The sequence below is a fragment of the Musca autumnalis genome, unplaced genomic scaffold (genome assembly GCF_047663935.1).
Source record: "Musca autumnalis isolate F117 unplaced genomic scaffold, ASM4766393v1 scaffold_1, whole genome shotgun sequence".
NCBI classification, from domain to species: Eukaryota; Metazoa; Arthropoda; class Insecta; order Diptera; family Muscidae; genus Musca; species Musca autumnalis.
The window spans coordinates 143,106,805-143,122,412 of NW_027411644.1; the positions used below are offsets into that span (position 1 = coordinate 143,106,805).

The window sequence follows — 15,608 nt, forward strand, 5'->3', positions numbered from 1 at the left end:
ATGTGGAGTCTGAAATCTTTATTTCGATGCGTTTTTTTGGTAACCAATAATCTTGTGTCAAATTTTCAAGTTGATATACCTAAAACTCAACTAGTTACACCTTATTTTCAAGGAGTTTAATATAAAATCAACAAAAAAGTTTTTGAGCCTATTAAGCATTCTTGATCTTGCACAGAAATTTAGCACTGGCATCTCTCTAATACTTTACAAAATATGGTTCATGTGATTATTATATTTATTACATTGTGAACACAAATTTTGGGGCTGAGATAATTCCTTTTGGAGATGAAAGCCCTTGGTGAGTATATTAAGAACCCCGAAGGACAGATACGCCGCGAGTAGAACTTCCGCGTTATGGCGTGATGAAGTTTTCGCTAGATACCTGAAAGCCATCAGGAATTAGCGTTATATCTTTGTTCACTGTTCCTTTAGCTTATTTTTGAGATGACATGTCTTCAGTCAAATCAAATGAGGATTATTTTCGTAGAGCATTTCGACCTTCTAACGCGCTTCCTTGAATGTCCTTTTCGTCCTTTATTTTAAGAGCCGTTATAACAGTACCACAAGATTACGTTTTCCAGGCTCTCATTGACAACTAATCGATTTTGTCGCGTTTTCATAGTCATTTTTTACACTTACCCCTGTTTGCTTAGAAAAAACAGTGTTTTGTGTTTTTGTATGTTCTGTAACGAATATACAAAAACAAAATATAGACTTTTTCTGAACAAAAGCAGGGTAAATGCACAAAACGACCACCCAAACAAATATGTGGTGTTATGTGGCCTATTCATTTTCGAGTTAGAGTGAACGCCGATTGCAAAAATTACATTTCTGGGATTTAACCCACATCCTCTAAAACATACGAACATGTTATCACTATGTGTTAGCGTTCAAAACCAAACACATAACTTCCGAAGGCTGCGCTAAAAAGCGTTTGTCCTGGAAGCCAGGTAGTTGAATCAGGAAAACCCTCGTCGCTGCAAAACACTTTGCATTTTAAAAACCTAAGTTCGATGGCAAGCTTGGTCTCATAATTAAATGTAATAACCTACTTGTAATTTTTTTAATTGAAAAATTGCAGCAGGTCTCCTTAATGTCATGACATTTGCCGCAAAAAGAAAACAAATGGAAAATATCTTTTATATTTTACCACAGATGACGACCTACTTGATATTGATTTAAAACTACACTGGTCTTCTTCGATTATAACGTTATATTACTGGAATACACCGAATAGAAGTATAGAAGATTGTTATCTTTGTTACAATAACAATTTAAAAACATAGAATTTGTAATAGTTTAACATTTTTGTAATAAATTCCAGATTTTACCACTAACACTAAACTGTAAACTAACTATTAAAGCATAAGACGATCTACTTCCATTATTTTAAGGAGGTTAATTTAAGTTGTTTTTGGCTCAAATGTTTGTTACACCTCGAAATAATGGTCCAAGGTCAACCTTATGTTATTCCAAAATTAATATTCTTTTGGAAGTCTCGTTAAGTGATCGATTGAATGATTTCAAAAGTGTACTTCTAATTATTTACATAGGTTCAGTAAGCCCGAGTTGCCGACGGATCTGTTAAATCGATGGTGGCATTGGATCGGTGATTTAAATTGTGATCCATATACATATATAATAAAACATTCAATATACACAAACTTACTTTCCACTTTTTGCTTCAAATTTAGGAACAGCACTAACGATTTCAATCACCATTAAAGTTACGCACAAAACTTCTGATAATTTTAATATTTTGTTTATAAACATTTTTAATGTGTAAATATGTTTTCGGTTATAACGTAACGTCTTTGAACACAGAGTTGTGACTGACGAGAAGTTCCAACTGCTGCACAATTTATATAAAGTCTTTTATGCCGATTAAGTGAATTATCAAATATAATTTGGAAGTCTTTTACACAGTGTTTATAAAAGGTTAATTGCATCAAGAACACAGACACAAGTTACATATGTATGGGTAGGTTTAACCTATATTCACATAAAACGGCAATCATCTTGATATTTTTCTATAAATGTACAATTTTATAAAATATACTGCAGATTAATTAAAGTGTGTAAATATCCTGAATGCTACTGTAAACGTAATTGTAGGAATTTTTGCGTTATACGTAAAAAATAAAATTAATTTCTGGTGATACCACAGTGCAGAAGGTAAAAATGAATTACGATTCATATGCGTTAAAAAAACTCTCTGAAGCAGTAAATTTCATGGTAGGATTCATTCTTGCGAAACAAGTTGACACAAGTGATTACCTTTTTATAGTTACATGCCTTTGTGTACATAGGGGTGGATCTATGTATTTCTTTATGAACACGAGGCCTGTGCACGAGGCAACGTTTCAACAACAAAACTACAAAATCTTTGAGGTTACCACCGAGGTAACCGGATTTATACACCTAGTCATTAAAATAGAGGCTAATTAAACAGAAAATAGAAGGTTTTCTACAACTACAAAAAAAAAAAAACAACTGTTGAAAGAAACTTCTCTAAGGTGTGAATGCTTATTAAAAAATTATGTAGCTCCAATTCCATGACCCTTGTGGTTCGAAAAGGATATTAGCATTGGAATTCAGTAATAAAAACGGTATTTATATAAGTACACGTACATATATACTTGAAGAAAAAGTTCAGTCAAATAAAATTTCTTTACAAACTGATTTTTCTATGTCCGACACGCCATTCGAACCATAAGAAGTGCCCCATATCATTGAGCAAAAATCGGACAGTCTCTGCTGGGATGGTCATGGGAAACAGGTTTTTTATAATCTCAGCACATTAGTCAGGCAGAAGTGGACGTTGTTTTAAGATGTTATAATATATCGAGGCCTTCCCGCGATGTAACCGACGGATCTCAATAAAGAATACTCCAATACACCATCTCTCAAAATATAAGCTCGGCTATGTAAAGTTATATGAATTGGGATCTAAGTCCCAATATTATATTAACGAAAATTTGTCGAACACTAACTTTCAACTTCTTCAAGATGCTATCCACTTACAGAAAAAAGGTCTTATCAATGCGGCGTATACCTTTCGTGGTATACATCAAGAACCTCGATTGTAGCGAGCCCATATGTGTCTTTCATCCAAAAGTTCTTGATGCATTTCGAACCACGAGACATGGATCCGGTGCGGATTTACAAACCTAAACTTATCGAATTTAATTTCTCTATTTTCAACTTTGGCTTATTGATCTATTTTATATTTCATAAAATCATGATATAATTTACATTATTAGATATTAAGTTTACATTACATAAAAAAACCAAACTTAAATCTAAATAAGTTTATATTTAACACGAATATGGATGAATATAATATACATCTAAAAGCAGTTAAAAAAAGATTGATTGGTACCAATTGATCATTAACAAACACAATGCTAGAAATTATATATATTGTTTTGCTAACTCTATAAATTTGCGGTATGAAGCTGAAAAATGTCTCATTTCATACGGTATGCTATTGTTCCAAATTCTTACTGCCCTCACGTGAAATGATCGTCGCATAATTAATGAATGGAAACGAGGAACGGGAAAAGAATGAATGCGTTCTGAGATACCGAACTGAAATTTCGAATAAAGCTGTATCGGTGTTCGGGTTTGCATAATTTTGTACAATAAGGATAAAATTCTTAAGTTTATAAAGTTGTCGAATGTCAAACCTAAGAAATCAATGGTGCAGGGTGTTACATGATTGTTACGTTTTATGTTGTAGACATATCTTACAATACGGTTTATACACAATTTCAAACGTTTTAGACTACCTGAACATGTACCAGAATACACTTCTAAGCCATATGTGATTATTGGTAATATCAAAGATTTCCCAACAATTTTTCTTACTCTGAGAGGAAGAGGGGAGCTAGTATTGTACATTTTCCGCAAAAGAAATGTAGTTTTCATAACCACATTGTTAATGTGGTCATTGAAATCCAGCTGGTCGTCAACATGAAAGCCCAATATTTTTAAAGACCGTACATTCTGTATATTGCAGTTATTAAAGGTGAAAGTGATTGGATAATGCGACAATGGCTTAAAAATAATAGATTTTGACTTAGTAGGATTTGTACTTATATAGTTTTGCAAACACCAATGGTTTATGGTTTCTAACTCAGAGTTTACGCAAGTTTCAAAATACGACTCGGAGCCTTCACATTCATTGGCAATTAGCTGCAGGTCATCTGCGTATAAGTGGCCATCCATAAACCGTATAGTATCGAATATGTCATTGATATATATTGAGAATAGAAGGGGCCCCAAGATAGATCCTTGAGGCACCCCTCTATATAAGGGACGTATTGCAGAAGTGTTTTCCTTACTTTGAACGTATTGGTATCTGTGAAACAAAAATGATTTAATTAAACGACAAGCTCCTAGTGAGAATTCAAATGACCGATGCAGCTTATTTAGTAATACTTCATGACTTATAGAATCAAAAGCGCGACTAAAGTCTAAGCTAATCAATGCCGTAATATTCTTCTCGTCCACGGACTTCCTAATTTTGTCAACAATATCTATCATTAGAGTAGTAGTACTGTGTCCTTTCCTATATCCTGACTGCTTCTCTGAAAGTAACTTTTTCTCAGCCATGTGATCGTTGATTTGGTCCTTCATTAAAAATTCTAATATTTTTGAAAGAGCTGGAAGAATACTCACTGGCCGAAAATCACTGGAATGTTGAGGAGTATTATTTTTTGGTATAGGTATTACCCTAGCAAAACACCATGTTTTTGGAAATGTTGATGTTGTTAATATGGTATTGAAAATATGGCATACATGATCAGCTACAACAGGAAAAATAATTTTTAAAAATTTTAAGGGTATGTCATCTGTTCCAACTGCATTTGAATTAAAACTACACAAAGCTCTGCATATTTCCATTGTGTTGGTACATCGAAATGAAAAACCATCAAACATATTTGCATTAGATAATTCAAACTCTATTGGCGGTGGATTGTCCAATCTGGGTAAGGCAAAGAATTCATTAGCTGAATTAACATCGACGTCTACATTTTCAACATTACTGCTGCAATATCCCAAATTTCGAAGTTCGGTCCACATAGCTTTTGATGATGCCAATGAAAAGAAATTACGGAAAAATATAGTTCTCTCTCTGCGCATAATACTTTTTAGCCTATTACGGTACTTAGTGTAAACTTTCCAATTAGTTTGACTTCTATTTTCTAGATAGGCACGATAAGCTAAATCTTTCAATTCTGCAGCTTTACGAATTCTTGGCTGATTTAGCCAGTTAAAATCTTTCCTCGGCTTCAAAGCTTTAATCGGAACATGAGTATCATAAGCATTACGAACAATACTATTAAATATTTCCACTTGGGCATTGCAATCATTAGTTTCATAAATAAGACTAAAATCTGATAACATTAAGGCCTCAAAACAATTATCAACATTGAACTGAGTATAGTCCCGTATTTCTCTAATGACTGGAACTTCAGTTTTGCTTAAACCATAGGACAAAAATATTACAGCGTGATGTGAGTTTAATGACGGTAAGAGAAATTGGCCTTTAGATTTTACTAAGTTTATGTCACTGACCAAAAAATAATCAATTAGTGAAGTAGTACTTGATTGCACACAATAGTGGGTGGGGACTGAATTATGCACAATCTCCAAACCACTATGCCTAAGATGGTCTCGCATTTCAGTATTTCTTGTTAAAACATTAATATTGAAGTCCCCCATCAACACTATGTGTTGATATTGAGACGAGAGATCACAAATAACACTCTCACAATTTAAGATATTTCCATATGGAAGATACAACACACCTACAAGCACCTTTAAACCCCCATTCATTTGAATTTCAAGAAACATACCTTCAGATACGCAATAATTTGTTATTTCGCAAACAGCCTTAACTTTTAGCGTTTTTTTGATATATATGCAAACGCCTCCGCCGCGTCCTTCGAGTCTATCCATTCTAAACAAGCAATAACCCTCAATATTAACAGCTTCATTTGCAGTATACGGCTTTAACCATGATTCTGACACTCCTATGACGTCAACAGAATTATCAGAAAAAACAGATCGAATTTCATCTATTTTATATGAATTTCTACCCGGAACCAAACTTTGGGCGTTTAAGTGTACGAAATTTAAATTCTCTTTATTGAGGTTCAAATTTCTCATTGTGTTATTGTTAATGATGTCACCTAGGTTACTCTCCATGTTGTAAAGAAAATAATGCCATCCATATTCGTGTTAGAATTGTATTTATTTATTGTAATTATATATAAAAATCTAATACTAATACTCATAAAAATTTCATATCCATTTAATTATTTTAATGATTTTAATATAATTTTTAGCGTTCCAAGTTTTTGTGAAAAATTTTTAAGAAGATAATTTCTTTATGTATTTTTAATAAATTTTGATCGAATATTTAACTTTAATCTCAACAAGAATTCATGCATTATAAGTATATTACGAAGGTTATATAAATATCATGAGACAATTAAATTTATTTATCAAATACATCTATAGGTGATTCTTTAACAAAAGCCAACAATTTTTCAATATTAAAAGTGTGAGATGTTCCATCAGGTAGAAAAAGTTTCACTTCAGGGATATTTTTATTTATCAGACTAAATTTCTTTATAATTTTATGTTGAAATAGTTTCCTGCATGTGTAATTCATTTTGGCTGCCATTGGTGTTAAGTTGTCATTAATAAAAACTCTAGATTCAATATCCGAATTAGTTATTTGATTTAGTTTTAAGTTTTTTTCAGCCATATATTTACTAAAGAAAAGATCGCGTTTGAATATACTATTAAATTTTACAATAACAACTTTTCGCATCCTAATATATGCACATATGTTTATGTCGCTATGTTGTATATCTACTCCGAAAACAGTTCCAATTTTGAATACCGCTTCATAAATATCATTGGTTGACAGATGGTTAGGAAGGCCACTTATAAGAATATCTCCTCGATTTAGTTGCCTTCGCAATGAATTATTTTCAAGTTCTAGATGGAATAGTTTGTCTTTTACATACAGTTCTGTTTCTTTAGTTTTTGCTACACATCCGTATGTACAGGGACTAAGTTGTCAAAGCCATTAATTGTAGCAAACGGCGTACCCCAGGGCTCAATCATTGGTCCACTACTGTTCTCACACGATCTACCTTTACAATTAGTGCACAGCCAAATAAAAATGTATGCAGATGATGTTCAAGTGTTCGTAATTTGGGGAAGCATGAAACATAGTATTTTTCGTTTCGTTTAAAAAAAAAAAGTTTTTGTATATTTTATGTCATTTAGTACTTTTCGTATCCTCGAAGTACGTATTTCCGAAACCTCAGCCATACCACACCCCATCCCACAGCAAATTTTGCAATTGGTGCTCATTTCATATCGTTTATGCAACACACTATTCGTACACCTAGGTATGAGCTTCAAAAATTATCTCCTTATATAAACCCTATAATTTCCAGCTCTATCTGGAAGAAGCCTATTGATTTTGGTGATGGTCGGATAATATTTAGGGGTCACAATGGGCAAAAAACTTATTTTGGGAAAACGTGATGGATTTATTTCAAAGCGAATATTTTCTGTTCTATAAGAGGAATACCAATTGTACCAAAATTAATACCATTTATTACTTTTTGTTCACATAAGTACGAATTTCAAAAACTACCTCCATATCTCAATCCTACTCTCCAACAGTAATCTTAATTCCAAATGTGATGTTTCCAGCTTTATCCGTTCATCCAAATCCAAATTGTACCAAATTTAGTACCATTTAGTACTTTTCATACACATAAGTACGAATTTCCAAAACTACATCTATATCTCAATCCTGCATTCCCATAGTAATCTTAATTCCAAATTTTAGGTTTCCGGCTCTATCCGTTCACCCAAATACAAATTGTACCGAATTTTGAATCATTTAGTACTTTTCGCACACAGAAGTACGAATTTCCAAAACTACCTCCATATCTAAATCCTGTACTCCAACAGTAATCTTAATTCCAAATATCAGGCTTCCAACTCTATTTCTTCACCCAAATCTAAATTGCACCAACATTAGTACCATTTATTACTTTTCGTACACAGAAGTACGAATTTCTAAAACTACCTCCATATCTCAATCCTACTCTCCAACCAGGGACGTAGCCAGGATTTCATTTCGGGATTTTCATTTCAAAATTTTGAAAGTTCATGTTAGCAAATTTTTTTGTTTAGCAATGATGTAAACCTTATTTTAGACTTATTTTACTGATGAAATAATTTTCATTATTATTTTTAATTAAAATGACGAAAGACTCCTTGGCCAATTTCCCCTTGTTTTCTGAACTTTTTTTTGACAATATATCAGAGCTAATATATGTTCAAAACAATGGATATATTAATAATCGCATATATTTTTGGGTGTATCATTTATCAAATAACTCACAACCACAGTGAATGTTATGTAATTCAGTGATATCACTTCTGTAAGACCAAAAAAGAGTATACAATCGGAAACCCTTAGAAATATCCTAACAAAAAACTCCAAAACACGTGTCTTCTTTTTTTGGTGTTTTATCACGCTGCGGTGTCAATTTCGGAAATTCAGGTGTCCAATCGTTGTTATTGTCATAAAGAAACCATTTGTAGTTGATTCCCTAAATATGTTTTGGTGCCCAATCGTAGATCGTATCACAAAGAATTTCTGAAGGTCGATAGTGTCTAGAGAGGACTAATGCTGGGCAATAGTGAGTCTATCCATTATGAAATTTTAGCGGGTATGTAAATGACAAATTCTATCGCCCAATTGTGCATCTGCCAATAGACTAATTTTGGCGTCCAATCGTCGAATTTCACTTATAGAAATTCTGGTTTCCTATCGTGGATCTTCTCACAAATTGATCAGGAACAAGGAAAACTCTCGCAACCAGTCTTGAATTCGTTTAAAATGAAATTCTGGCGTCCAATCCAAGGTATTCATACGCTTACATTATTTTAGCAAAAATCCATAAACACAATTTTTTATACTCTCACCCTTTAGTCAAAATTTGCCTCATCGAAATAATCATTTTAGGACCAAAGTGTGTTTGGAAGAAATCTGTTTCAGAAAACTTGGATTCGACTTAGCTATCTTCGTCCGTCTGGATGGCTGCCTGGAGAGCACGATAATTCTTGAACAGATCAACCGATTCGGTCCAAAATTTGGCCTTCTTAACTTTTTGTCCATATTTTGATCAACTTCGAAGATGGACCATATCGATCCACTCCTTCGGTAACCTTCCACAGAGTATTTCAAAAATTTTCATAGAAGTGTAGTTTAAGGCCTCTCTGGATAGTTTATAAACCCAGCAAAATGTTCGATGCCAAAGATGCTATTCAAGAATGGGTGCAAGTAAAATGGAATGTCATTTTTTTCAGCATCTTCACTCATTCTTTTTACAAGAGCGTGACCCCCAAAAGATGCAATTCATTTTCAGATCCTAAGCATGTCATCTTTACTAACTCGATGGAATGGCATCTTCAACAATTCTTTGGAATGGCATCTATACCAATCCTTTGGCATGCCATCTTAACCAATTCCCAAGAATAGCATTTTCACTAATCTTTGGCATGTCATTTTCACCAACCCTTTGGCATGTAATTTTCACGTCTTGTTCGGAAAATGGAAAATGCTGTATTGAAAAATTATTTTAATTTTTTTATTTTATTAATTCAAAGGAATTAATGAAATAACTATAATTTATTTATCATCATAAAGTTTACATCTATATTTGCAGCTTGTTCTCGTTGTTGTAACAGTAGTTAATATGTTTGTATTCTCATTTTTCTGCTTAATCTGACTCTTGGTCTATCAGTCGTAAGAATGTGGCTATTTCGCTATTTATATGGTTTGGTAGGGCAATTGAAAAGGAGCAGTGTGTCGTGGGGGCCTGTGCTGTATGCTGGGCAGATGTTTTCCACGGTGTCATCAGTACTTGCCCTATAGGAATTTTGACGGCTGCACCATCCCGAGCGTATTGACCCAAAACTACTCTGGTTTGTCCTGACAGCTGGCGCTTCTCAGCTGCGATAGATGGTGGATGTTCTCCAAGGACCGCATTCACACGATAACAGTTTACTGCATCTGCGACTGCATTCGTGTGAATGCTACTTAAACCTGGTTGAAAGGCTTGTTGATCTAGAGGTTCTCTCTTGTAACGTTAGACTTCTCTTTCTAGATTATGAAGACCCCCTGGCTGCCTGGGCCTGTGGTCTGAATTCTGCTATCATCGACCATGACATTCAACTCTATTGTTCCCAACTCGGCCGCCCAGGTAGTGAACAGAGAGGCCGTAGATTTATTGGCTGGTATTTGCATATTCCTCGCGTGGAAAAAATGGTAAGATCAGACAAAAAGGAGTTCAGTCTTTCACAAATGTCGTCAGGGAAGGCACCTGACGCCAAGATAGTACAATCATTCGCATACGTTACGATCTCAATGCCGTCTGCAGCGTTTGGAATTCAGAAGAGGTTTTCTTCACTCTACGGGTCTTGGACTTCTTGATCCTAATTTTTACGTACTACTGTCATTCACACTTAAAATTTATTATCCAACGTTTCAAACTAACTTGGACGGTGCGTAGTCTGCTCGATGACATCAAACAACGAGGGTGCTTGACAATATCAAAGGGCTTTGCTAAATGAAGTGTCACTATCACTGTTCTATCGCACAGCTTGCTCTGAGTGAGTCTTCGGCTAATATGGAGATGGCCTTCAGCGCAGTTGTTGTGCTGCTTATGGATCCTATGCTATTGATCGGCAACTGGAAAGTTATTTCTGATGGTGGAAGAACTAAAGCCACAAGGGTCCTTGCTACGAGCGACAAAATCGGCCTGAAAGATTCACCTTTGCTGGCATCCTTTTCGGGCTTCAGTAGCTGGCCTATTTTCCAGACTTCGGGAACGATGTGTTTGGCAAGCGACAGGTTGTAAATTTAAGGGAGAAACTTGACTTCCGGCTGTCCCAGCTGTGGCAGTCTAAACACCGCCGCTGCACCGCAACAGAGTTTACTTTGTCCACTCTCAGCCACTGATTTTGTTTCATCTTACAAAAGCTTTTCTATTATCTTCTCATCACCAGTTCAGATTTCGACATGGACTCCAACAGCACTCCTTTAAGAATTTCTAGTTCGTGAACCTACATTTAATTTGTAGTTTTATAACAAAATTTTTGGAAATGTATACTCTTTTGTTTTGATGTCGCTACATGTAGGGATGTACAAATCGACTTGTTTTTTTTTTTTTTGTAGTGATCTGTACAAATTATTCAAATGCTGATGAAAAGATCGGATCTTTCACGACTTCCTTTGCATGGGTTTAAATGCTAATGAAAAGATCGGATCTTTCACGACTTCATTTGAACCAATGCAAAAGATCCAGTGAAATCATGGCATCTCATGGAACCACTTCCATAAAATTTTGCTGGGAATATACCTGTGTAAGCTTAAGACCTCAGTAGCTTCATGGCTTCATTTCCTTTATTCTAATAATTTAGTTATAAGTAAAAATATGAAATAAATAAAATTATAAATAAAAATACCTCTCTGGAAACTCTTTGCTTTTTTACAACAAGTATTCTCGAGGTCCTTATTACTACAGTACCAGTTTTTTCAGGGGCAAGTCCATACATCCAGAGAAAATGGCCCGAAAGCTGTAAAGAACAACTACGTCTACCTTGCGTAGTGGCTGGTGCGCACGACAGCTTTCGAATCGCATACTGCATTGGTCCAAACTTTGTTTATCACAATATTTCTGCGAGCGTTATATAAAGTTCGAAGATGGTGCTTTTCGGTCTACTCCTTCTGGTATTTTCCCCAAGACTTCAAGAATTTTAGCTAAAGTTGATGCGCGATTTTCTTGAACGGAGCAACAGATTTGGTCCAAACTTTGGATTTAGTAATATTTTGTCCAAACTTAGTTTTAGCTCAAAAATAGACCACACTGGGGTACCTCCCTCACAAACCTTCAAAATAGTTGTTTAATGCAGTTTAAGGTCTGTTCGAGGATCCTTAGAAATTTTTACTAAAGGTATTCATTCCTTGTGTTTAGAGCGGTATTGTGTTTTTCGTGGGTAAGTCCATATTTCCTGAAAAAAGCTAAAAATTATACTGTGACGAACTGAAATGACTGGAGGGCGCAATATCTTTTAAAAGGAATATCTTCCAAAAAGAACTATGTCGGTCAGGTAAATTTCTTCACGTACCTCCTCCGCAACAATGATACAATCCATATTTTGTATACGTCCGAAAATGGCTACACAATTCTGAAAATCTCCTAATACATAGATTTGTGTTAAAGTATTTTGGTTGTGTAGCCGCTATTCGATCTGTCCATAGATGAAAGTTGAGATTTTGACGAAGAAGAATCTGTTTCCGATCAGTTTTTTGATTTCGTTTGTCGTCACAAAGTCCGAAGAAGTAAAGAGGATCATTTTAGAAATGTGCATCCATTGAAAGTACTTCCTAAAATAAAATTCAAAGAGTAATCGACAGAAAAATCCTTGAAGATGAAATTCAATGTAATTTTGAAACATTGGAAATAATACGCAATAAATAAAATATAAACATTGGCCTCAAGCTCAATAGTCTTGATTTTATTAAGATTCGAAAAGGTAGAACAAAACATAAAAATACGATAGAAAATCCTTTTTTGTCCAATAGACATTTACTAATTTGTAGCAAGATACCAGTTTCTAATAACCTCAACGACGACACTGCGGTGGAACAGAAATTATGTCATAAAAATGCTTGATTTAGTTTTTTTTTTGCGTGAATTTGAACTCTGTAACACTCACAGTCAGCCTAAAATTACGATTAAGCGCTTAAATAACGCATTAAAACTTAACAACTATGCAGAAAATTGCTCAAAATGCCTAACTTTTTAATTATTTTTATATTTTCAAATATGTTAAACAATAAGTATACCAATGTAGTTAAATAGTTCTTTGTAATACGTCCTCCAAATACTTTACATATTTCTTGAAAAATTTAAAACAGTTTAAAATTTTCAAAAATGTGTTAAATTTGCTAATATCCTATGGGAACGAAAATCATTTCGGGGCCCCCCCTGGCTACGTCGGTGTCTCCAACAGTAATGTTAAATCCAAATTTCAGGACTTAAACTCTATCCGTCGACCCAAATCTAAGTTGTGCAAAATTTAGTACTTTTAGTACACATGAGTACCAATTTTTTCCAACCATTTCCTTTTATAAACATCACTTCCCATACTGGATTTCCACACCAAATTCCAAGATTCTAGCTGTATCCGTTAAAAATATACAATTTGTACTAAATGTGTTAACTTTTAGTACTTATCGTACACTTATAGGTCGCAATTCCAAACCCTTTGGTGCATCTTTCTAACTCTCGCGCCTTGAAAAAGTTGAATTCTGTAAAAACTATATGCAAGGAAATACTCATAAATTCTTTAATATTAGTCCAGTTTGAAAAAATCTTTTTTGTATGTTTTGTTTTTAACAATGACTGACCCCTTCGATTTTCTTCAATACTTTTTGTATTAAAATATGACCAATTACAAAAATTGTAAGTCCTATTTGGTAGTGGGATTCGAGTGATTACTGTTTTTTCTTAATTTTCTACAATATGTCAATAAAATTTTTCCTTTATACCAGTGTGAAACATTTGTTATTTTACCAAAAAATTTAAAAAAATAATTTTTTAACATTTATTTTTTTGTTTTATTTATGAATTTATCAAAAACGCAGTTATTTTTCGATTTTGAAAATGAATTAGCAATTATAAACTAACTAAACTGGTGATCAAATAACTACAGCTCGGGAATTATATGATTGAGCATCCGAACCAAATAATCTACCAAATATTAAAGGGATATTTTCTTCAGAAGATGACGAAAGAGGATTTGAAAATAAAATATGTAATTTTTAAACTTCAACCTGTAATGATGATAAAATCGCTAAATAAAGAAGTTTTTAAGATGTTTAAGATAAATTTCTAAATAAAACAACAAAACAAATGTTAATACATACAACGTATTATGTTTTTGGTAAAATAGTATACTTCGCACAGTTTATTGACAAATTTAAAAAAAAAATAGAAAAAATAGTAATGATTCGAATCCCATTACCAAATAGAACTTAAAATTTTTATAATTGACCGTAGTTTAATACAAAAAAATTTCAAGAAAATCGAAGGGGTCAACCATTCTTATAAATTGATTTTAAATATTAAATCGCAAAAATTGCATTCAAGCCCACCGTGCAATTTTTTTTCTATTTTTAGTTGATAGCTGATAAAACAACAAAACATACAAAAAAGTTTTTTTTTTCAAATTGGACCAATATTAAAGAAGTTTTGAGTATTTCTTTGCAAATAGTTTTTACAGAATTCGACTTTTTCAAGGCGCGATATCTCTGGAACCGTTGGTCAAAAAATCTTTAAAAACTTTAAACTTTAATTAAATTTGCAGTGCAATTAAATAAACCACGTGAATTACTCTAAAAATTAGATTTTTTAATGTAATTGCCACTACAATATTTATTAGCCTACTGATATGACAGCGAAAAAGGTGACCAATATTTTTGGATGAAAATAGAGTATATATGTATACACATGATAAAAAGTTACAGGACAAAAAGAGGGCGGGAATTTACTTAACAACTGCAAAGCTACGTGTTTCAAAACGTGAAAAATGCGCATTTTTAATGCAGGTAAAAAGCAAACATGTATAATTTTTTCTGATGCATTTAGTTGCATTTTCGAGGAACAATGCATGAGTGTGCAACTGGAATATTATGAAGAAGTTTAAACAACACAAAGCATGACTATACGAAAGTCAGCCAGAATTCTACAAATTTTAAGGGTTTATGACCATATACAAATTGAAAAAATCGAAATATTTTATTGGCTCTATTTTAAGTATAGGTGATTGGAATACGTTGCAAAAAATTCCGTGACGATCGGACAGAAATTTTCAATAATGCTTCTGTTTTTAAAAACGTATCTTCAAAAGTTATAAAAATTAACAGAAAAATCAGGGATCTCATTTAAACCAAGACGGAAGCCTAAAACAGAGTATTGCACTCTATAATAAAGTACGGTTGATCACCGTAGTTACATTGCAAACGTTCCCAAAATTACTTTTTTTAATAAATAGGATTTAGTAGAAAAACCATACAAAAGTTCCATAAGAAATACCCAACATTAAAAGCTATTCAATAAAAACCGTTTCCTGTAAAATTTTTTACGCTTTATCGCTGGAAGGGCTCGACATGTAGTATCGTTCCAAAGAGATAACTAATGACACAACTATGCATATAACGGGTATGAATTTAATTATTTTAATTTTGTTCTTTGCCCCACCAATTTTGTTTAGAATAGGTGTAGTTGGTATTTATTAAATTATTCTTTAGATTATGCCTTAGGCTTGACTGGTACCTTGTGTTAACTTCTATTCGCTGTTTATTTTATTATTCCACCCTTATGTACGTGCTCTTTAAGGAAGTCTGTAGAAAACAAAAGTATTTTTCCAATGCGATGAACAATTATGTATGTTAGCGACAGTTGCATTAAACGCGACATACGATCATTACA

The 15,608-nt window shown here is 33.5% G+C and overlaps 1 protein-coding gene across 1 annotated transcript in view; it reads right to left on the reverse strand.

The window, feature by feature from the left end:
• Positions 1 to 1,808, reverse strand: part of Desi (DM4/DM12 domain-containing protein Desiccate) — a 148,691-nt gene extending 146,883 nt beyond the window's left edge. The window contains exon 1 of the mRNA XM_073956597.1: positions 1,670 to 1,808. Coding sequence (XP_073812698.1) covers positions 1,670 to 1,773 — 104 coding nt within the window. The 5' untranslated portion in view covers positions 1,774 to 1,808. The remainder of the gene's footprint in view (positions 1 to 1,669) is intronic.
• Between the last annotated feature and the right edge of the window lie 13,800 nt (positions 1,809 to 15,608).